At 44.0% G+C, this 23,545-nt stretch overlaps 1 protein-coding gene across 1 annotated transcript; it reads left to right on the forward strand.

Annotated features, from left to right (window-relative positions):
* Positions 1-353: 353 nt before the first annotated feature.
* Positions 354-21,953, forward strand: LOC111975461 (desmoglein-2.1). Its single transcript, XM_024003773.2, has 14 exons — positions 354-504; positions 3,487-3,618; positions 5,773-5,931; positions 6,073-6,214; positions 6,571-6,734; positions 7,160-7,294; positions 7,630-7,815; positions 8,001-8,449; positions 8,723-8,865; positions 16,259-16,480; positions 17,175-17,414; positions 19,490-19,620; positions 19,776-20,093; positions 20,742-21,953. Exons 1-14 carry the CDS (start codon positions 454-456, stop codon positions 21,951-21,953), a joined length of 3,684 nt encoding a protein of 1,227 aa, XP_023859541.1. The 5' UTR covers positions 354-453.
* Positions 21,954-23,545: the final 1,592 nt, after the last annotated feature.

Genomic DNA, 23,545 nt, shown 5'->3' on the forward strand with positions numbered 1-23,545 from the left:
ATGTTAACAATGCCAAAGCAAGTGAAGTAGATAATAAACAAAAGTGAAATAAAAAATACAAATTAACAATAAACATTACACTCACAAAAGTTCCAAAAGAATAAAGACCATTATTTCACATACAGAGAGAGAGGAAGAGAGAGAGAGAGAGAGAGAGAGAGAGAGAGAGAGAAGAGAGAGAGAGAGAGGAGAGAGAGAGAGAGAGAGAGAGAGAGAGAGAGAGAGAGAGAGAGAGAGAGAGAGAGAGAGATCTTACCCCAGGTGAGGGTGTGGATATGGTGTCACCAGCCAACCAAAGAAGAGAGAGGAGGCACCGCCTCAATTTACAGTACATCAACAGTGCACTGAAAGAAGTCTCTCACCCACGTCCACTATTATAACGTCGAGGACTCGCTTGTGGATATAGCTCGGATTCTAGCTCAGGTGTTTGGATTTTGGGACATTCTTCCGGTCATGAATCGGGTTTCTTTGCCCGCCGCTGCTCTTTTGCTATTTACATTCACGGTGAGTTATCTTATTTGACGTTGCCGGCGTTGTTTTTGGATTATACATTTTTCTGTGTTGGTGAAGCTAAATTACTTGGAAAATATGGTTTACCCGCTACCAATTACGTCACAATGGAAGAAGTTTAAGCTAAACTAAAGCTACCCTTAAGAAAAATAGTCTAACGTTACTTTGAAAAAGTAGCCTAGTTCACGAGATTCACGATGTGAAAAATTATCATATCTAAATTTGAAATGTCATATAATACAAATTGCATGAACAGATCCCTATTTAGATGTTAACATAATCTGCAATTTATCATATTAAACACAAAAACGATGTTTCAAGTGAGAATTAGGCTACAGGCAGGTCTGATGGCGAAAAATAAATTCACCGATATGTTATTTTATTCTTTGCAAAACAAATAGTGTGTAACGTTAGTTAGTTTCAGTAGTTAGCTAAATTACACGGTACATGCCAAAAAGTAATTAACTAGACCTACTGAAAACACTACCAATATTTGAATTTAGTTAATCTAACACTAATACTGCAAAATGTAATTTAATTACTAGCCAACATTGTCAATTTTACACTTTTCTTGTTGGTATTCGTTTTTTGGTCGTTCAGATATGGGCGTTCTGACACTCAAAACTGTACGGAAATGTTTGACTGTAGTAGGCTACTGGTAGCCTAGCTAGTTGTTAAATACATTTATATTCCTTGCATTTTCAGTTTATAAGTCATAAAGTCTCATCTCGCTCCCAGAGTGGGCCGTTATTAAAAATACAAAAAGGAGTTGTGTAATAAACACTTTTATAAATTTTATAAAGGTGACTGCCTACTGGTCAAATATGCGCGAGACAAGTGCGCACAACTCATTGGCTATCAAAGGGATTATGACGGTCCACAAGCGCACCTATTCTTTCTGTAGGTCTATACAATTATTATTTTACTGAGGTTACAAAATAAATATGTGTCACTTTTCTAACGAATATTGACAGTAGGCTTATAATCTTTAGGCCACACATTTCAGGTGGTTAGGCATATAACCCAGTCAATCAAGAGCCCATAACCTCACGTAGGACTGACATGCTACTCAGTTATAACCCTCTGGTCGAGCCAGAACCACCATAAAAAGGAGAAAATGTCCGAAGTTTAGTGTTTTGTTATTTGCATATATACAGGTGTCATGGTAACATTGCTCTCACTCATGACAGTGAGAAAGAATCCCTTTCATTTTGAGAGCACTGCTTGAAAGAGGTTTTGAAATATGAATAAGGCCTCCTACAATACATTTTGAAAATGGCATCCACAGAACGGTTTCCACCAAAATTGGCTATGGGCCTATCATAAGAATAACTGAAAACAAATAAATGCTTTTTGGTCTGAATTTAAGGTTATGGTTTGGCATAAGGTTAGCAGTGTGGTTAAGGTTAGGGTTAAGGTTAGGTTTAAAATAAAATTTTAAGAAATAAATTGTAGAAATAAGTAGGGGTTTATGACTTTGTGGCTGTGGTAACTAGTTGCAACCTTGCAGAACCATTACTTAATATATATATATATATCATTCTCAAAAGATCCTCTCCACCCATGTTTCCATGCAAACCACATCCCCCAACCCAAGAACTTGTGACAGATCAAACGTCAATTAAACYTCTTTTCCACTATGGTTCAACGTAATTTCATTGAAATGACGTGGAAACGATGTTGATTCAACCAGTGTGTGCCCAGTGGGTCATGGCTGCGGATCACAGCTGAGAGATATAGCGGAACTAGCCTAACCTTGTAGATTAATAGAAAATAGTATTTCTACAGCATTCACTCAACTGTTCTTTAAAAGGCATGAATTTGACGTCATGTGGTTGTTACTAATTACCACAAGCACAAAGTCAAAATGTGCTAGGCCTGCCTATATTGTAAAAATTCATGAAAACAACCATTTATTCTGTGGTTAATATTAGGGTTATGGTTAAGTTTTAAATCAGATTTTAAGAAGATCAATTGTAGAAATACGCAGGGTTTAGCCATAATTATGACTTTATGGCTGTGGTAACTAGTGACAACAGTTTCATGTTGACGATGACCTGGCTGTCAAAGCTTGCTGGTCATTCCATCCACAGGGCTATTTGTCAAACATGTTTATGCATCCCAAATCGCACCCTATTCCCTATTTAGTGCACTACTTTTGGCCAGGACCTATAGAACTCACGTAGGGCTCTGGTCAAAAGTAGTGCACTATATAGGGAATAGGATGCCATTTGGCATGTGTTTTTTGCCAGTCCTGATTCATCTTTTGTTCTCACGTGCCCACCCACTATTACATACAGGTTCATACTCCTCCTTGCGAGCTATAATAACTATTCTTTACTTAGGAGTGGTTGTCTGGGTGGGTCTGCAGTAGGCTTGGCACGGTCTCACTGCTTTCACAGTTATGCCTCAGTACTTGTTGGTTTAGGATGTACACTGTATCATAACAGGTTTAAGTTCTGGTTTAGGTTCATTACAAGTCACAGTAAACTCATGGAACCTGAGTGTTTGAATGACAGATCAAAGAGTAACTCACTACAGGAGAGGGACATACAACAATGGCTCTTCCTATACCAGGACCCCAAACTAAAATGGGAGATAAAATTGTTGACTGCCAGGTAAAAAAAAATATGCCAGGCACCTGTCCCAGTCCATGGACTGGAAATTGAGATACACTGATCTAGAGAAACATAATACAAGTAAAACTCTCTCTCTTTATCTTTTTTTCTCTCTCTCCACCTCTGAAAAACATGGGGTGAGCACAATCACTCACCATAAAGTATAATTCTGCCAGGTCTTTACCATTTGGAAGACCTGACTGAATTATGAGAACTTGAGAAGGAGGAGCAATCAGTTAATATGTTCCGGACACATTGATAGTGGATGGGGTGGGTGAGATGATTGGGGTTTCTGCTAATGCTATGTCACTGTTATCCATGAAAGTAACCATTGATGTATTTTGTTTTGTGAAAGCAGGTTTTAGTGTCTGTGACTGTGGTGGAGACACGTCATTCCACTGGGCTAAGGAGACACAGGAGGGAATGGATCATCCCTCCCCAGAAACTAGATGAAAATGTAGACTACACCAAGAAAGAGTTTATTGCCAAGGTAATGCCACATGGCGGAGGTGCAATTGGTCGCTAGCAGAGCCATATATTTAGAGAGTTAAGCCAACTTTTAGAATTTAGAATATTGTTCTATTCAGTTACATAGCATTGTTTAGATTTTCCTGACGTAATGTTAATGGCGGGCTAACATGGTATAGTACCAGTCAAAAGTTTGAACACACCTAGCAGCATAGCACCCTGCATACCACTGCTGGCTTGCTCCTGAAGATAAGCATGGTTGGTCCTAGTCAGTCCCTAGATGGGAGACCAGATGCTACTGGAAGTGGTGTTGGAAAAAAAAATGTCCCAATTCCCAGGGCAGTGATTGGGGACATTGCCCTGTGTAGGGATGCTGTCTTGCGGATGGGACGTTAAACGGGTGTCCTGACCTTCTGTGGTCACTAAAGATCCCATGGCACTTATCATAAGAGTAGGTGTGTTAACCCTGGTGTCTTGGCTAAATTCCCATTCTGGCCCATAATACCATCATGGCCACCTAATCATCCCCAGCTTACAATTGGCTCATTCATCCCCTCTCTCCTGTAACTATTCCCCTGGTCATTGCTGTAAATGAGAATGTGTTCTCAGTCAACTTACCTGGTTAAATAAAAAAACGACTTATTCAAGGAATTTTCTACATTGTAGAATAATAGTGAAGACATCAACACTATGAAATAACACATATGGAATCATGTAGTAACCAAAAAAGTGTTAAACAAATCTAAATGTATTTAATATTATAGATTCTTCAAAGTAGCCACCCTTTGCCTTGATGACAGCTTTGCACACTCTTGGCATTCTCTCAACCAGCTTCATGAGGTAGTCACCTGGAATGCATTTCAATTAACAGGTGTGCCTTGTTAAAAGTTAATTTGTGGAATTTCTTTCCTTCTTAATCGGTTTGAGCCAATCAGTTGTGTTGTCACAAGGTAGGGGTGGTATACAGAAGATAGCCCAACTTGGTAAAAGACCAAGTCCATATTATGGCAAGAACAGCTCAAATAAGCAAAGAGAAACAACAGTCCATCATTACTTTATGACATGAAGGTCAGTCATTCTGGAAAATGTCAAGAACTTTGAAAGTTTCTTTAAGTGCAGTCGGAAAAACCATCAAGCACTATGATGAAACTGGCTCTCATGAGGATCGCCACAGGAAAGAAAGGCACAGAGTAACCTCTGGAGAGGATAAGTTCATTAGAGTAACCAGACTCAGAAATTGGAAATTGCAGCCCAAATAAATGCTTCAAAGTTCAAGTAACAGACATATCGCAACATCAACTGTTCAGAGGAGACTGCGTGAATCAGGCCTTCATGGTCGAATTGCTGCTAAGAAACAACTACAAAACGGCACCAATAAGAAGAGACTTGCTTGGGCCGAGAAACACGAGCAATGGACATTAGACCGGTGGAAATCTGTCCTTTGGTCTGATGAGTCCAAATTTTAGATTTTTGGTTCCTACCACCGTGTCTTTGTGAGACGCAGAGTAGATGAACGGATGATCTCCGCATGTGTGGTTCCCACCATGAAGCATGGAGGAGGAGGTGTGCTGGTCCTCTGCTGGACAATGACCCAACACACCTCCAGGCTGTGTAAGGGATATTTGACCAAGAAGAAGAGTGATGGAATGCTGCAACAGAGGACCTTGCCTCCACAATCACCGGACTTCTACCCAACTGAGATGGTTTGGTATGAGTTGGACCGCAAAGTGATGGAAAAGCAAGAAGTGCTCAGCATATGTGGGAACTCCTTCAAGACAGTTGGAAAAGCATTCCAGGTGAAGCTGGTTGAGAAAATGCCAAGATTGTGCAAAGCTGTCATCAAGGCAAAGGGTGGCTACTTATATAAAATTTATTTTGATTTGTTTAACACTTTTTTGGTTACTACATGATTCCATATGTTATTTCATAGTTTTGATGTCTTCACTATTATTCTACAATGTAGAAAATAGTAAAAATAAAGAAAAACCCTTGAATGAGTAGGTGTGTCCAAACGTTTGACTGGTACTGTAAATGCACTATAATGCAGAAACCACATTGGTCCAACTCTCTAAATACGTGTCTCTCGTCTCTAGCAATGTTAATATTGCTGTCATGTTTGTTGTATTTTGTGTTTGTGTCGACTCACTCTCTGTCTATCTGTGTGTCTGTGTTTCAGATCCGGTCAGATTCAGACGATGGGACTGGTAATGTGCAGTACTCTCTAACTGGGGTGGGAGCTAATGCATACCCCTTCAACCTGTTCATAGTGAACCCTGACACCGGCTTTGTACGCATCACTGGTATCCTGGACCGGGAGACTATCGCCATGTACAATGTGAGTATCCCACCTACAGCAGAGCCAAATGACTGAAGATATAGCACAGGTGTATTAGTACTGTCGCAATGTATGATGTCCTTTGGTTTATTTATAGATAGATAGATAGATAGATAGATGATGATGGTTTTTTCTCTTCAGTTGTCAGGTACCGCTAAGTTCACTGATGGCAGTCAAGCAGAAAAGAACATTGATTTGAGGATCCAAGTTGTGGATCAAAATGATAACCCTCCTATTTTCGGTGACATTAACCCAGGAGAGGTGTACGAGCTCAGCTCAAAAGGCAAGTGTTTGGCAATAAATCAAGAACTTCCCCTAGAAAAGTGGGTTGCTCTGTTTAAGAGTGTCTGCTAAATGATTCAAATGTAAAATGTAAAATGTTTACAACTTCCCCTAGAAAATGGGAATGTGCCAATGCAATCCCAATGTGTTTTCCAGCTAATGACAGCATAATCTCTCATGGACAGACAACGTAACTAATAATCGAGTAGCTGGTGCAAGATTTTCATTCTGGGTTGCCAAGTTAATGATAGCATGACAACATCCCATGAATGTTTTTTAAATGTCCTGGGGCAATGTTATTTGATGAACATTAATAGAGATATTAGTGTTGATGACAGTTTTTTTCTGTTTCTGTAGACACGTCCATCATGCAGTTGGTTGCGACAGACGCTGACGAACCAGGGAATGAGAACTCTAAGATTGCCTACACCATAATTAAACAGGAGCCTCCAGGAGAGAGCATGTTCTACATCACCAATGAAGGAGAACTGAGAGTAAAACAGTCCACACTGAACAGAGAGGTACATACAGCATAGTCACCCATCTTTATTTATTTTTTCTTTCTATTTATTTTGTCTTTATTTTTACCCCTTTTTCGGGATATCCAATTGGTAGTTACAGTCTTGTCCCTTCACTGCAACTCCCGTACGGACTAGGGAGAGGCGAAGGTCGAGAGCCGTGCGTCCTCCAAAACATAACCACGCCAAGCCGCACTGCTTCTTGACACACTGCTCGCTTAACCCGGAAGCCAGCCGCACTAATGTGTCAGAGGAAACACCGCACCCTTGGCGACCGTGTCAGCATACATGCGCCCGGCCTGCCGCAGGAGTCGCTAGAGCGCGATGGGACAAGAACTTCCCGGCCGCATGCACACTGTTTTTAGTAGACAGATTGTTATTAGACACTCAGTTTTTATATATATATTTTAATCTCTTTTGTTTTCTAGGTGCAGGACTGGTACATGCTGACAGTGAAAGGTACAGATCTGAACGGTAGACCAGAGGGCAACACCGGCACCGGAACCTTTAGAGTCAACATCAAGGATGTGAACGACAACCCTCCCACTCTGGAGAAAGATGAGGTAATTAGTACATTACTCCATCAGCCTGATCCCAGATCTGTATGTGCTTTAGGAAACACTCCCAACAGCATACTCCAGCCTGATCCTAGATCTGTATAATATAATTGTTTCATTGTCTCACGTCAGATGATGACTCCATATCCACTGTTCATGGCAATGCATTGCTTTGGAATGGCGCCATCTGTCGGAAGACAATGTTAACTAGTTATGCTAGTCAGAGGTGTTGACTAGCACATACACAGATCTGGGACCAGGTTAATATTACTCCCCCTCTGTATAGTATTAGGACACTAGAGGCTGATGTAGTGTCTGATACTCTTTGTGTGGTTCTGCAGTATGAGGGCAGTATTGAGGAGAACACAGAGAACGTGGAGGTGATGAGGTTCAAAGCGGAGGACATGGACATGGAGAACACTCCTAACTGGGTGTCTCAGTTTGAAATCGTCAAGGGCAACGAGGCTGGCTACTTCAGTATTGAGACAGACCCCAAGACCAACGAGGGAGTTCTGATGCTCAAGAAGGTACGGCGTGAGTATCACACTGCACAGTCATACCTTCACAGATATACTGTATACACACACACACACACACACACACACACATACACGCAGATGCATTCACACACTTACACACATTTTCTCCTTTCTTTTTCTGCTGAAATGATCCATTTGTTTACATGTGCCTTTTTGTTTCTTCCATCCATTAGTCTGTAGACTATGAAGACGTCAAACACCTTGAGCTGGGAATAGCCGTAGCTAACCAGGCTCCACCCTATAATGGTGAAGGAGGAGGAGGAGGAGGAGGAGGAGGAAGTGGGACAGGAAGTGGGGCAGGAGGAGGTGGTAGTGGAGGAGGTGGTAGTGGAGGAGGAGGTAGTGGAGGAAGTAGTGGAGGGGGAGGCAGTGGAGGAGGAGGCAGTGGAGGAGGAGGAGGAGGAGGTGGAGGCTCGTGGTTTGGTGGTGGAGGTTCTACAGGGAAACCTATGAAGACCTACCCAGTAAAGATCGCCGTGAAGAACCAGCCAGAGGGGCCACGGTTTGACCCCAAGGTCAAGGCTATCCCCATCTCAGAGGGAGGAGACTTCAAGATCAACAAGGTGATCGGCTCCTACCATGCCATCGACGGAGACACACTAATGCCTGCACAGAATGTCAGGTCTGTAGTGGCTCACACACACACACACACACACACACACACACACACACACACACACACACACCTGTCTCTTATACACATCTAGATGTGTATAAGAGACAGCACACACACACACACACACACACACACACACACACACACACACACACTTACACAGCACACATTTGGCAATACCTTGTCTGATCTGTTGAGCTCAAATACACAACACCCATCCGATATGCATAAGTTCATATACCAAAACATTTTCCACTATCCCTGTTTTTCCTTATGTAGGTATGCTAAGGGCTCTGACCCAGACAACTGGCTGACCATTGATGAGTTAACTGGGGATATTAAACTCAATAAGATGCCTGACAGAGAGTCCAAGTTCCTGGTCAACGGGACATACTACGCCAAAGTTCTCTGCATGACCCAAGGTAAGCTAGTTCAGCATCTTGGTAGTTAGCTTCTTAGCCTTGACACACAACACTCTACAGTATATTGAATGTCAATGTGCCAAGGGAAGGATCTGAACCTGGGTCTCCCATGGGAGAAACCAAAATCTTAACAGTTAGCGCAATATGAAATTCCATCTTTGCCTGAGGGTGACACTGTTTTTGAAGCTGCACAGAGGGCTACCGCATCACATCTGCTACCTTTGTATTGGACATATGTTACATAACATGAATAACTCAAGTTGAACTAGTTAGTCTATAGCCTTCTGTAGCATTTATGAATGAAATGACATGATCTCTTATTACAATCTATTCTACACAGCACAAGATTATATAACATCAGTCTATATAACCCCTGAGCCTGAATCCTAACTTGTAACACTATCCATGTTATGTGGCTCTGCTAAGCACTGAGAAGAGAGAAGAGTACACTCCTGTCTCCTTATAGCCTTGTATTCTGCTCATACTCCGTAATCCATACATCAAGGCTGACCGGATGTAGCCTGTTCCTAGATCTGTTTGTGCTCTTGTAAACTCCATTGCTGTCCTTGCTGTCCATCTTACACCTATAACATCTTCCCTTTAATAAAATAGGACAGGAGCTGTCAATTCACTAACAAAACAAACCTAGTAATAATTTCCAACATGAACAATTTAGTTTTTTTTCAGGTATCAACTTCACACATGTTGATAGTCTCTTCACTTTTCCCATTTTTTTTTATATCTCTGTCTGTCAACAATCCCTAATGGGAAACCTACAGATGAAGTATTTTTGGTGGCTGGGACAGACGCCCGCAGCGTAAAAAGAAAGGGGGCGTCTACGAGGACTGCGTGTTCCCGCACAGGCGTGTCACCTGACTGTCTAAGGGGAGTATTGATGGGCGAGGGAGCGGCCAACCTGTGATCCCTTAGCTCTTCGCCCAGTGCCTCAGGCCCCATGTGACTTGACCTGTGATCACCTGGCTCTTCGCCCAGTGCCTCAGGCCCCATGTGACTTGCTGGGGTTCTGTCCTTTGTCATGCGACCCCTATGACCATCGGGGTTCTGAGTAGGTGCTGGCTTAGCAATCCGAAGGTCAACCCTGTTACGATGGTACAGTGATCCATTCACTTTGACCAAGTAGGAGCATGGTGCAACTTTCTGTACACAGGATTCGAGTCTCCAGAGGCCCGTCTGGTCCCCTGGTAGTGGCTTCATCCACACTCTTTCACCCACCCTGAGCTTAGGTAAGTCTTTTGCTGATTTGTCGTAGATGAACTTGGAGACCGGTCTTCCGTGACGTAGCTTCAGTGGCACGTCTGTCACCACACAGAGCTCCAGGAGAGTGTTGGCTACTGGCAGAGTTGCTTTTAAGCGCCGTGCCATGAGGCGCTGGGCCGGGCTGCTATCCATGCCTTCTGTTGGGGTATTGCGCCACTACAGGATTGCTTTCCAGGCATCCTTGCCATCTCGCAGAGCTTTTTTGCAGAGGTTATTTGCGATTTTGACCGCCGACTCCGCCTTCCCATTAGGTTTTGGGTGTCGTGGCGATGACGTGATGTGCTTGAATTCCCATTCTGCAGCAAATTTTCGGGAACTTAAACTTTCGGACCCTTGAATATTACTCCGTTTTGAACACTGAGCTCCTCTTTGACTGGCCAATATTCTCTGACGGCTAAAGCAGTTTCTTCCTTGTGGTCGGGCCAGCCCATCAGAATCACAGACCTCAATGCCTGGAGCTGCTTGTCACTGTCTGTGTGCTGTCTGATTTGTATAAGGCGCTGGTCCGTAACATTGAGGTAGTCAGCCTGGTTGATGTGTTCAACATCCACTTGCACTGTTTGTAAGCTGAACACTGCGTGTTGTTCATGCATGGAGCGTGTGTGTGTGTGTGTGTGCCTGATGCAGTAGCCCTGCCGAGCGTGTCACTCACATACATCTCAGGCCCTGGCTTATACACCACCTTGAGGTTATAGTTTTGTAGGGCCAGTAGCATGCTCTGCAGTTGTTTTGGGGCATTCAGGAGAGGCTTGCTGAATATAGCAATAAGGGGCTTGTGATCTGTCTCTGCGTTAATGTTGTCGTGCCCGTACAAGTAGTGGTGGAAGCGTTGGCATGCAAACACAATGGTGAGGCACTCCTTCTCTATCTGGGCATAGTTCTGCTCTCTTGGAGTGAGTGACCTAGAGGCGAATGCCACAGGCTGGCCCTCCTGCATGAGGGCCTCCATCCATACTGTCTCGAGTCACTCTGAATTGTGACAGGTTTTGACACATCGTAGTATCGCAGTACAGGTGTCTGGGTGACCAGTTGTTTTATTTCCCTCYCCGCTGTGTCGTGTTTTGGGAGCCAATGCCAGATGGTGTCCTTGTCCATGAGCCTCGTAAGTGGCTCACACACCTCAGAGAGCCGCGTTAGGAACTTGGCCAGGTAGGTCACGAATCCGACGAAGCGCAGCACTGCCTTCACGTCAGATGGAGCATTTCCAAGACAGCCTTCACTTTCTCAGGATCCGCCTTCAATCCGGTGGAGGACAAGATGTGCCCATGAAAGCGGACCTCTGGCACTTTAAACTYAAGCTTTTTTATGCTTAGCCTTAGCTTGACCTGTCTGCATCTGWCCATCAGGGCCAGCAGCTTGGRGTCATGGTCACYTTCTGCCTCCTCATCACTGTCCCCACAGCCCACTACGAGGATGTCATCTGCTATGGGTTCCACGCCACRGAGTCCCATCAACAGCTCGTGCTGTTTCCGCTGATACACCTCTGSWGCCACGGAGACKCCAAAKGGYAGSTTCAACCACCWCTTCCTGCCCCAGGGTGTCCAAAAGGTGGTCATGTAGCTGCTGGGCTCGTCGAGCTTGCACTGCAGGAAGGCATCTCTGGCATCCACGAGCGTGAAGACTCTGGCCTGCGGTAGCTTGTAAAGAGCATCCTCCAACGTGGGCATAATGTAATGTGAACGTCGCAGAGCCCGGTTGAGGTGTTTAGGATCATTGCATATCCGTAGCTTGTCTGGTTTCTTGATGATAACCATATTACTTATCCAGTCTTTAGGCTCAGTGACAGATGTGATGTGGCCATCTGCTTCGTATTTGTCAAGCTGAGCATTCGTAGCTGCTTTCATGGACACTGGTACACTGCCGGGTGCACACTGGACAGGCTGGATTACTGCGTCCAACTCAAAGTGGACTTCACCGGGAACTGACTCAACCAGTGAGTTGAAGACATCATGGTATTTGCTTAGGAGTGTCTCCAGGCCCAGCCTGGACTTTGTCTATAATGTTAAGATCAGCTGGGATGGTGAAGTTAATAAGCCCAAGGCGCTCGCATGTGGACCCTGACAGTAATGGCTGTTGACTAGCCTCAACTATTTCAAACTCAAGGGTGTGTTTCTGGCCACGTAAAACACACTACGTCACAAACAGGCCTAAAGAGTTCATGAACTGGCCTGAATACAGTTTCAGCTTGGTACTACTCTGTGTGAGTTTGTCTCTGGGCGCGAGCCTCCTTTTGTCTTTAAGGCTCATAACTTAACATGTGGCTCCCAAATCTAGCTGGCATTGCTGTGGTTTATTATTAAGTAGTAGAGTGACAAACCAATTTTTTCCTTTTGCCCTCACTGCCCCTATGCACTCGCTAGCATATACATCCTCTGTGCTGTTGTTCCCTTCATCTGTGTTTGTTTCAATGGAGTTCACTTTACCCTCCTTTCTGTTGCTTTTCATGCAGACCCCCTTGTGAAGTAATTAGCTGTACCACAGGATTTGCATATTTTCCCATAGGCTGGGCAGTGTTCTTTACCCCGTCCATGAGAAATGCCACAATATCTGCACGTTTTGGGGTTGTCTACTGCAGAGTTGGTTGTAGTATTAGCATTAGCTGTGGCAAAGGGGAATTTCTTTACTAGCTGCCTGAATGTAGCATTGACATTGTCCATATGTTGCCTTTCTAGCTCCATGGACCTTATCCGTATATCAGTAAGCTCTGCTGCACGGCATGTCTCCACTGCCAAGACCAGCGTCAGGTCACGTTCTCTCAGCAAATGTCTGCGCGTGCCCTCATAAGCTATACCAAGCACGATCTGATCTCTGATCAGTTCATCTCTTAAAGCACCATATTCACATGTAGCTGCCTTTTCCCTTAGGCTGGTGACAAAGCTGTCAATGGACTCCCCGTCCCCCTCTTTGCAACAACCGAAAACATAACGCTCGTAGATAACGTTCTTTGCTGGCTATAGCTGTTGCGTTACCTTGCTGAGCTGCTGTTAGGTTCAGGTTGTGTTTGTATACGTGTCGGCATTCAGTTCCTATTATAGTCCTCAAAGTGGCAGCCACTACATCATCGTCCTTTTCCAGAAGTCACGTGGCTAGTGCATATGTAACAGTATAACTTTAGTACGTCCCCTCGCCCCGACCTCGGGCGCGAACCAGGGACCCTCTGCACACATCAACAACAGTCACCCACGAAGCGTCGTTACCCATCGCTCCACAAAAGCCGCGGCCCTTGCAGAGCAAGGGGAAACCCTACTTCAAGTCTCAGAGCAAGTGATGTANCTGACACCCACGAAGCGTCGTTACCCATCGCTCCACAAAAGCCGCGGCCCTTGCAGAGCAAGGGGAAACCCTACTTCAAGTCTCAGAGCAAGTGACGTAAACGATTGAAACGCTATTAGCGCATACCCGCTAACTAGCTAGCCATTTCACATCCGTTACACATAGTCCTCCCATTCACCTCTAAACGTATCCCAGTTCGTGCTCCAATCTCCGCTGAGCTTCACAACAGCGGGAGGGGGAATATTCACTGCCATGTCTAACCGGTGCTACACAACTCTTAAGCTAACTGCTAACTAGCAAACTCACTCTAGCTAAGGTTAATTCCGGCAACATTTTACTCAAGGAAGCATTTTTTTGTAAACCAGAACAGTTCACTCTAATTTGCGGAGATCATGGTGTTATCCGACTCTCTGACGCCATGTTTGGATGTTAAATGACGAGACAGAGGCATTGATGCGAGTAACCAGTCTTGTTCAGTAGACTGTTCAGTACATGGCAATACATCCGGGTATCTCAAGCACACCGGTAAAAACACTGAAGTTGCAGTAATTAATATTTACCAACAGATGCCATCTTACACCCATAACATTAAATAGCTAGCGCTATCTTGTCAATTTACAAAGAAGAACTTGGCTAACGTTAACGTCGTTAGCTATGTTGGCTATAATGTCGTTACGCGTTAGCTAGCTAACGGAGCTACCTAACTTAACGGTCGCGCAGTCTACCACCGTCTCTCCTATCAAGGGACAGCGTCACTGTCCCTTGACATACCCCCGACGGTGGCGACAGACTCGGCCATTCTCACCCATCCTCTCTTTTTGGTCTCTGTATTGACCACGCAGTTATCAAGTCTCCCCAACAGCAACCCTTTCCTGGCTGCTATTTCCTCCACCATCACGTCAAGCTAAGTTTTTATTGCTCTTTCCTTGGTTATCCATTTTGGTTTTGATATAGCTAGGCTGATGGCTATAATGACCAATGTTTGAAAAACAACAAAATAACCAAATCATATCATCCCTGTCACATAGGCTTATTTATTGGTTTCAAGCACGTCACTAATGTCAAGGCCACATAAGATGATATTTACGTTCTTAGAAATGTAAGTTCCTAGAAAAGATATTTACGAAGTTCCTAAGAAAACTATGAATTCCTAAGAACATTTTGAGGAATTGCATTTACGAACTATCTTATGCACTAGTTATTTTTGCCTTAAGAAACTTCTTACGTTTTTTCGTAAGTAATGTTTTGTGAATCCGGCTCCTGTAGTCAAGGATTTGATTAATACATCTATATAATAGGTTTATCTTGTGGTATGTTTCGCACCATTCATAATTGTGGTATGTCTGGGCTGTGGAACAAACGGGAGCAGTACTGCTTTACATACACCAGCAGAGGGAGCAGACCAGCCTCACAAGCAGATGAACTGTAATACTCTGTTTCCACRAACAGGAGGTAGCACCCATGATTTATATACATCATGGGGTAGCACCAAAGATTTGTATAACGAAACCAAGATAGACCCCAGCCTGTCATTTCAAATGGGAACAAATGAATCACAGTGGGCAGAACAAGGAAGAAGGTGGGCAGAGTCAAGCACAAGCTAGCGAGACCCTATTTGCACGTTCTAGCATGTATTTCCATTAGGGAACACCTACTCTGAGAAGTGGGCTACTACCATATTTGGTAGTGAGTGGTAACGCCAATCGGATTCTTCACTTTACATCTGGTGAAATATCTGTCTCATTGTTCTATCTGTGGTAGCACCCTACAAGCAGGGTTGTTGTAGTACTCTTTAACCCAGCAGAGTGGGATAAAGCACCGTCACTTAACAGTACCCAGCTTTCACTCATAACAAATAACAATGTTTATGACAACTGTCAAAATCAGAAATGGGTTGCCTCCCCTAACAATCTTCTTCCCTATTCCTTTGTGACAACTACAGATGGTAAAAAGGGCTTTCTAAATCCAAAAACACTCCTTACCCCAGGACACTTAAACAGGTGACTATCCAGGGAAATAAAGAAAAAGGAGCCGTATGTTTATGCATAGATCTGATAGATTTATTAACGGGACAAACAAACAAACAGGCTGACGTTTCAGCGTAGTTCACCTTCATCAGAGCCTTGAGTAGAAAAAGGTGGAAGGCACCTATTTAACCTCACAGGGGAGTGTCACACTTGCCATGTTTTTCAAACATGTCATTTAGAGCTGTCAATAATATCAACTAGACATGGGCTATTTAACCAAGTATAATAAGCCTTCTAGATTCCTTCCTACATATACAGTGCATTCCACTTGAATAATAACAAAGGAAAGAGAAATAAACAAAAACAAAACATATTTACGAAAGAAGATAAAGAGCTGACCCTTTCGCTCGACTGCGTCTAAGCAGTCTGTCCGAAATGCCTCTATCGGTAGCAATTTCCTCACGATATTGCCTCTGGTGGAGAGAGAAACTTTCTCAATTCCCCAGAATTTCAAAGTGGAGGCTGAGCCATGGTTAGCACTCGCTTAGTGCCTGCCACCTTTTCCTACTCAAGGCTCTGATGAAGGCGAACTACGCCGAAACGTCAGCCTGTTTGATTGTTTCGTTAATAAATCCATCAGATCTATGCAGAAACAGAGTGCTCCTTTTTCTGTATTATCCCTGATAGTCACCTGTTCAAGTGTCCTGGGGTAAGGAATGTTTTGGGATTTACAAGTCGAGCACATGATTCCGTTTGTTCAAGCTGGGCTGAAGTGCTTATGGGTACACTTCCTTTCTATGTCTTTATAAATACATTTGGTTGATTGATTAACTGACTGACTGATTGATTGATTGTTGCACTCTTTTCCTGTTCAGACATGCCCTCTAAGACAGCCACGGGTATGGTAGCCATCCAGGTGGAGGACATGAACGACCACTGCCCCACGCTTACTAGTAACGTTCAGACCATGTGTATGACAGCCGATGCTATTACCGTGACTGCAGTGGACAAAGATGCGTTCCCCAACGGAGCCCCCTTCACCTTCACCATCATCCCAGAGGGAACAGAGGGAGTGTGGGTGGTCGAGCACCTAAACGGTGAGAGGCCTGGAGAATGGAGTTCCTACTGAGGGAATAAGATGAGGATAGCACACAATAAAACCATTAGGGTTATTTAGTCTAGTAACAAAGAAGAGCTACACTGAGTGGTAGCATAGCCAAGCATATCACATCACATATACTGTATTCTATACTATTCTACTGTATCTTAGTGACTTAATAACGTTTACATATCTTGCATTACTCATCTCATATGTTTTTACTGTATTCTATACTATTCTACGGTATCTAAATGACTTAATGTTTACATATTTGGCATTACGCATCTCATGTATATAATGTTTTCTATACTATTCTACTGTATCTTAGTCTGTTCCGCTCTGACATCGCTCTTCCATATGTATATAGTCTTAATTCATTCCTACTTAGATTTGTGTGTATTGGGTATATGTTGTGTAATTTGTTAGATATTACTTGTTAGATATTATTGGACTGTCGGAGCTAGAAGCACAAGCATTTCGCTACACCCGCAATAACATCTGCTAATCACGTGTATGTGACCAATGCAATTTGATTTGATTTGGCAGACATGCCTATTTCCTTAGTCATAGAGATGAGGAAGGAAAGTGATACTGTCCATGTTGTGGTCCCAATCCCCAGACAGATGTAGTATATCTATCTGACAACCTGTCTCATGTCTGACTGTGTTTGTGTCTAACCTCTGACCCTACAGACACCTCGACCATCCTGAGGTCCCAAAAGGATTTGTGGCCGGGCTCCTACGCAGTTGCCATGGAGATCCGCGACCAGCAGGGGCACGCGTGTCCTGACCTGCAGAAGCTAAAGGTAGATGTCTGCACGTGTGCGGACAAAGGGAAGGCGTGCGCGACACGAGGAGCTAAGGGCTCAACCGGGGCAGTGCTAGGGCCTGCAGCAATTGGACTGCTCTTCCTGGGTCTGCTGACGCTACTGCGTGAGTATGATGTCATCATCTAGAAGGAAAAAAGGCAGAATGCATTCAGGGATTTGCAGTGAAACAAGGGAAATGTATTCCATATTTTCAGGACAAATCTTTTGACCAACTGGGTTCATCAATGTCTGCAATAGTGAGAAAATCAAAGTCATCATTGTGACATGGTTAGAGCTAGAGTTAGTCATCGAGGGGATGGGGATTGCCTGAGCAAGGCGCAGATTCACTGATCTTGATCATATAATGAGAAGATATTTCTGATGCAAGGGAATTTGTATTGTAGATCAGTAATTCTGCTTAGAGCCCTGCTCAGTCAGGCCGATCCTCTTAAATATTCTGGTACCATAGAGATAGATGACTCATCTTTATATCTGTGCCATTATGGCGTCTGTGACAGCATGGGCAGCGCCATTGAAGCTACAGCCCATAGGAATCCCCACCCAGTTGACTACTTTAAAATAGCATGGTGGAAGCCCTCAATTGCAATGTCCATGCTAAAATGGGTCAGATCCATGATGAATCCTCTATCCATCTCTATGGCTGGTACACTAAACTCTTCCCATAGTCCCTCCTCTCTCACACAGCTCTGAACTGATCTGTCTTTAAACAATCCCAGCTTTAGTTGAGGAGACAAGAGAGCCATATCACTAAGTCATCTATTGCGCCATTTAAGACTGAATTTCCTACAGAATGCCTAATCAAACATCATTGCCTGAACTTGATTGATATTTATGTCAGAGCAAGTCTGAGTCGACACCTGAAATATACTGATCAAAAATATAAACGCAACATGTAAAGTGTTGGTCCCATGTTTCATGAGCTGAAATACAAGATCCCAGAAATGTTCCACATGCACAAAAAAACTATTTATCTCAAATTTTGTGCACAAATTCGTTTTCATCCCTGTTTGTGAGCATTTTTCCTTTGCCAAGATAATCCATCCACCTGACAGATGTGGCATATCAAGAAGCTGATTAAACAGCATGATCATTACACCTTGTGCTGGGGAAAATAAAAGGCCACTTAAAATGTGCAGTTTTGTCACACAACACAATGCCACAGGGGGGTTGCTGAGGAGTATTTATGTCTTTAATAAAGCCCTTTTGTGAGGAAAAACTCATTCTGATTGGCTGGGCCCTGGCTCCCGAATGGGTGGGCCTGGCTCCCAAGTGGGTAGGTCTATGCCCTCCCTGGCCCACCCATGGCTGTGCCCCTTTAACTAAATCATACGGTATAAACAAAAAAGTAGTTGGTCTCCTGCTACACTTGTAAATACATCAGTCTTGTACTGTGAGTGGATTTACGTTTACTATATTACATCTAGTCTATGAGACCAGGCTGTGATTACGGCTCAACTTGAATGAATCATGAATAATTATGAGTTAGAAAGTTATAGACTCACAAATATCATACCCCAAAGACATGCTAACTTCGCACCATTACAATTACAGGGGAGGTTAGCATTTTTGGGGGGTATGATATTTATGCCGCTGTGGCTTTCTCACTCATCATTATTCACAATTAATTCAGGATTATCTGTAATCATGGTAGCTTCCACATTAATAGAGAAGTGTTTAGAAACATATTCTAGTTTAATTTACTCRAAAATGACACGATACATTATTTACCATTAATTTCTATTGGGCACAAAATAATCTGAAACGCAACCAAAACAAACAGAAAATGCATCCAACAAGTGTAGAGTCACAAGCTTGTTGTAGTCATTGCGTGCTATGAATATGGGTCCACCAAATACATAACTTTTTACTACTTTAATACACATAAGTCAATTTGTCCCAATACTTTTGGTCCCCTAAAACGGGTGGGCTATGGTCAAAAAGTGCTATAATTTCTAAACGGTTCACCCGTCAAATCCATAGTGCTGGAGTAKAGAGCCAAAACAACAAAAAATGTATCACTGTCCCAATACTTTTGGAGCTCACTGTATAGTCAGCATCAGCCCTACTCTTGCTTTCTTGCTTATGCCGTGTAATGGCAGGTCATAGCTCTTGGTTTTTAATTGAAGCTGCTACTCTTATGTATTGTCTAACCCCCCTCTCATGGTCCTGTCTCCACAGTAATCCCTCTCCTGCTGTTGTTCTGTACGTGTGGGGGTGCCGGAGGTCTTCCTGGGGGCTTCACTGAGATGCCCTTTGACGCCAAGGCACAACTAATTTCCTACCACACTGAGGGACAGGGGGAGAACACGGTAAGAAGGGGAAAGAAGGGTGTGTGTGCGTGCGGGGTCACAGATAATCTTTTGTGTGAATGATTCCACTATGGTAGTATGTTTCTCATTGGGGTTAATGGTCCAAGATGTCACAGCAATATTTATTTAACCCTCTGACCCCTGACCTCTTACAGGAAGTACCTCTGCTGAATGCACCAGTTCAGGTCGACACAGGAAGGGTCAAAATGATCAACGCGGGAACCATTGCAGCAACGACCGGAGGGGCGGGGCTAATGATAGGTGGTGATCAGTTCCAGAACTCCTCCTCCACGATGGGCGGTGGATTCTACCAATCAGACGGCCTTATGGATATTGGATATAAGAATGGAGGAGAGATAATCGGACATGGGAATGGAGGAGGCTTTTATTCTGAGTATGAGAGCAGAGAGGGAGGAGGAGCCTATGAAGGCATCGCCCTGCCTGATCACTACCTGGAGGAGTACTACTCTCAGGTAAGGAGGCAGAAAATAGATCTACCCTCTGACTGTCAGGTCAGTAGATTGTGCATCAACATGGAGTAGAGAACACAAATAGAAATACAGTGTCCATATATGAAAGGTTGTGTGTATATTTAACTGGTAGAATAGACAGGTTGGTTGTTTAGCAACAAAACCGACATATGCGGAATTATGGGGCAAAACAGACGGGGTTGGCTTAGATTGTTGACAATATGGGTCTATATTTAATCTCCAAATGTTTATTGAAAACATAAATACATTTGCACAATGAGCACTTGATGTCTGTCCAATACATCATTGCCATTGTTGGTTAGCTTGCTAGCATATTTTTTGCCATATTAGCATTGACATGAAATCAGTCAAAACACCTCAAAACAAGACATTGTATCAGAAACTAGCTGAAACTAGTCACTTACGATTCCCCTCATGGCAGTTTCTTGTCATCGTTGGTAGCTATATGGCCATCCAGAATCACAACAACTCATGGACTTGTGCCCCATTGAAGCGGGCACAAAATTTCTGTGACCTTGTCAGCTAACCCATCTATATACACTGAATGTATGGTATAATGAATGGTGGCAGGCGGTGAAGTTAATTGATGTGTCTGTATTGACCCTGTGTGGGTCTGTGTTGTATTTTCAGAAAGCTCATTGTGCAGCTGAAAACCACATCCAGAAGGACAGTCAGTTGGTGTATGACTACGAGGGCCAGGGCTCTCCTGTGGGCTCGGTGGGATGCTGCAGCCTCCTGGAATCTGACAACGACCTCCAGTTCCTCAATGACCTGGGGCCAAAGTTCAAGACCCTGGCCGAGGTGTGCCGCGGAGAGAGGATCCAAACTGAAGTCTCTGCCCCTCTGCCACCCAGACCCATCATCTCCATGCCAACAGCAGCCAGCAGTGTGACGACCAATGTGGCGTCCAGAGTGGTTTCCGCCGCCCCGGTCCCAGCCCCAGCACCGCCCCCTGCCCCGGCCCAGGTGACACACGTCGAGAGGGCTGTGGTGAGGGAGTCAGATCGTTCAGATCGTTTGTCTACTCTGAGGCAGGACATGGTGGGAGGAAGCCAGGGCCAGACCTTCCTACTGCAGCAACAGCCTATGTACTACACCACCATGCAGCCTATGATGCAGCCCGTGGTGCAGCAGATGCACTATGTAGTGGAGCAACAGGTCCCCAACACACAGAGCATGATAATGGTCAACGGGCCTCCGTCAGGCTCGGCCCAGGGCCTGGTGCTGCAGGGGCAACGGGTGGTGACCGGTACCCAGGCTCAGGGCACCCTTGGCAGGGGAGAGGGAGGCCTGATCCATATGGGGAACATGTCTGGTTCTCAGGGTATGATGGTTGTGGATGGGCCGGTGATGCAGGGGGGGCAGATGCTCCAAGGGGGGCAAATGCTGCAGGGGGGGCAAGTTTTTCAGGGGGGGCAAGTTCTTCAGGGGGGGCAAGTTCTTCAGGGGGGGCAGTTGGTACAAGGGGGTCAGGTCCTTCAGGGGGGTCAGGCCTGGCTGCAGCAGTGTAGCTCCCTGCAGCGAGGGGGCTTATCAGGGTCACAGAGCATGCTGGTGATGGAGGGACAGGGGGGTAGCAGCGGAGGTAGTGGGGTGCAGAAAGGCCAGGGAGGGGTGTTAGGGTTCTCCCAGGGGTCCATGCAGAGGAACGGCCTCTCTGGCTCACACAGAGTCCTCTACACCACAGAGCAGAGCTCAGCCGCAGAGTCCAGCGCAGGCTCACAGAGCGGCATTGTAGGATTGAACGGGTCCTCCAGCAAGGTCAGCATAGGCCCCGCCTCCACCTCCCGCAAGGCGGTGATAGAGAAGAGAGTTGTGACCAACCAGAGCACCAGTAAATAAGGTCTCGACCAATAATATAATACTATAAACACTAGACACATTAAATGCCACTGAAGCTATTTATTGATGGAAATGTCACCACCTTGGAAGTTTTGATTTAAATTCAGTGCTCAAGATGGGGGGTATTTTTTGTCCCTGAAAAGCATATCACTCTTAGATGTATAGTGGGGTTTAGAATGAGAAAGTGTTAGATTGTTGTTTAAAAAATGTGGCAGTGGGCAAGTGTAAGTGTGCAGGTTCAGAATATTTTACAGATTGTGACCTTGTGTCTGCTTGCACAGCGAATTCTATTAGCCAGGCCTATAAAGCATCCCAACTTAGTTCTACCAGACAGTGTGTACATGTGTGTTTTCACGTGAGTGCGATTCAGCTTCCATCTGAAATAATGAACTGTTTGATTCCCTCTTGTGTGTACAAACACAATATGGTACCTTTATTTGACTTTCTAAACTTCTGGGGGGACAATGGTAATTCTTCTTTTTAGCTGTTAAGTAAATTATGTGTATTTCTGTCCCCTACTAAAAACAATCTTGGTCGACCGAAAGTTGTCTGTTCTTTTGACCAATCGATTGGTTAAAACGTGTATTTTTTCATGTATAGACACAACCTATGTGTTTTAATCAAATCAACTATATATGCATTGAGCTTGTCTGATGATCAAGAGGGAACCAGGGATAAAGATAACCAGAATTTTTTTATTATTATTTTTTTACCTGTCCCGACCGTCCTCCCGCTCCTACTGGCCTTCGCAGATTCTGACGTTACTGTCCTGAACTTGCTAGGAATAGGCTACACGAGGAGTCAGCAAACTTTTTCATGTGGAATGCAAATTTATCTTACCATTTCTACCGATCTGTGTGCCAGTTATGATTTTCATATGCACATTTTTGTTTAGCAGTTTTCATTTATAATAACATCTTTGTATCTCAAAATCATTGTCATGTGGTTAGTCAAAATTATATCTAAATGAAAATGATACGAACCTAAAAAGTTACTTCTATTGCCATTGCCAACTATGTAAAAAGAGCCTATAAAGCCAACAAATAAAAACATTGCAGCCTGCAGGTAGGAAATATCCTGATAAAAATAAATATCCCATAAATCACATTGGCTACACATGCCCAAACTGCAACGAACTTGAAACATTGTATCAACTATTAACTTGGGTCTGGCCTGAAGAACCTTGCCACATTATATAAAATATTCTGGGCCCTCAAGAGTTTTGCGAGCCAATGAGACACACCTGTAGGCTATTTGTGCAAGGGATAAGAAGTAATCAGGTAGGCCTATTTTATGACTTTTCCACTTGATCAGAGCATGACATTTTTCCCTTTCACACTGAGTGTTTATCGAAAGGTAGAGAGCTGGAAAGATTTTTCAAATACATTGATGAACTATTGTCATTCTCAATGGATGTAAAAACAGACTTTGTTTGCTTGCTGTTTGAGGGGAAGAAAAAATTACTTTGAGATGCTCCACAGTGGTGATGCATTAGGCCGAACAGAAATGCTATCAGATCCCCAAATGGGCACATTTATATGCCTACATGTGCCTGCAGGCCAGGTAGCCTATAGGCCTACTTCTATGGGTAA

This window comes from Salvelinus sp. IW2-2015, linkage group LG16 (genome assembly GCF_002910315.2).
Source record: "Salvelinus sp. IW2-2015 linkage group LG16, ASM291031v2, whole genome shotgun sequence".
Taxonomy (NCBI): Eukaryota; Metazoa; Chordata; class Actinopteri; order Salmoniformes; family Salmonidae; genus Salvelinus; species Salvelinus sp. IW2-2015.

Bases quoted from the DNA above. Each gene is read 5' to 3' on its own strand.
- LOC111975461 (XM_024003773.2), top strand. From the start codon at position 454: ATGAATCGGGTTTCTTTGCCCGCCGCTGCTCTTTTGCTATTTACATTC. The intron at 505-3,486 runs GTGAGTTATCTT...TTGTGAAAGCAG, and splicing joins TTTTGCTATTTACATTCACG to GTTTTAGTGTCTGTGACTGT. The intron at 7,816-8,000 runs GTACGGCGTGAG...TCCATCCATTAG, and splicing joins GAGTTCTGATGCTCAAGAAG to TCTGTAGACTATGAAGACGT.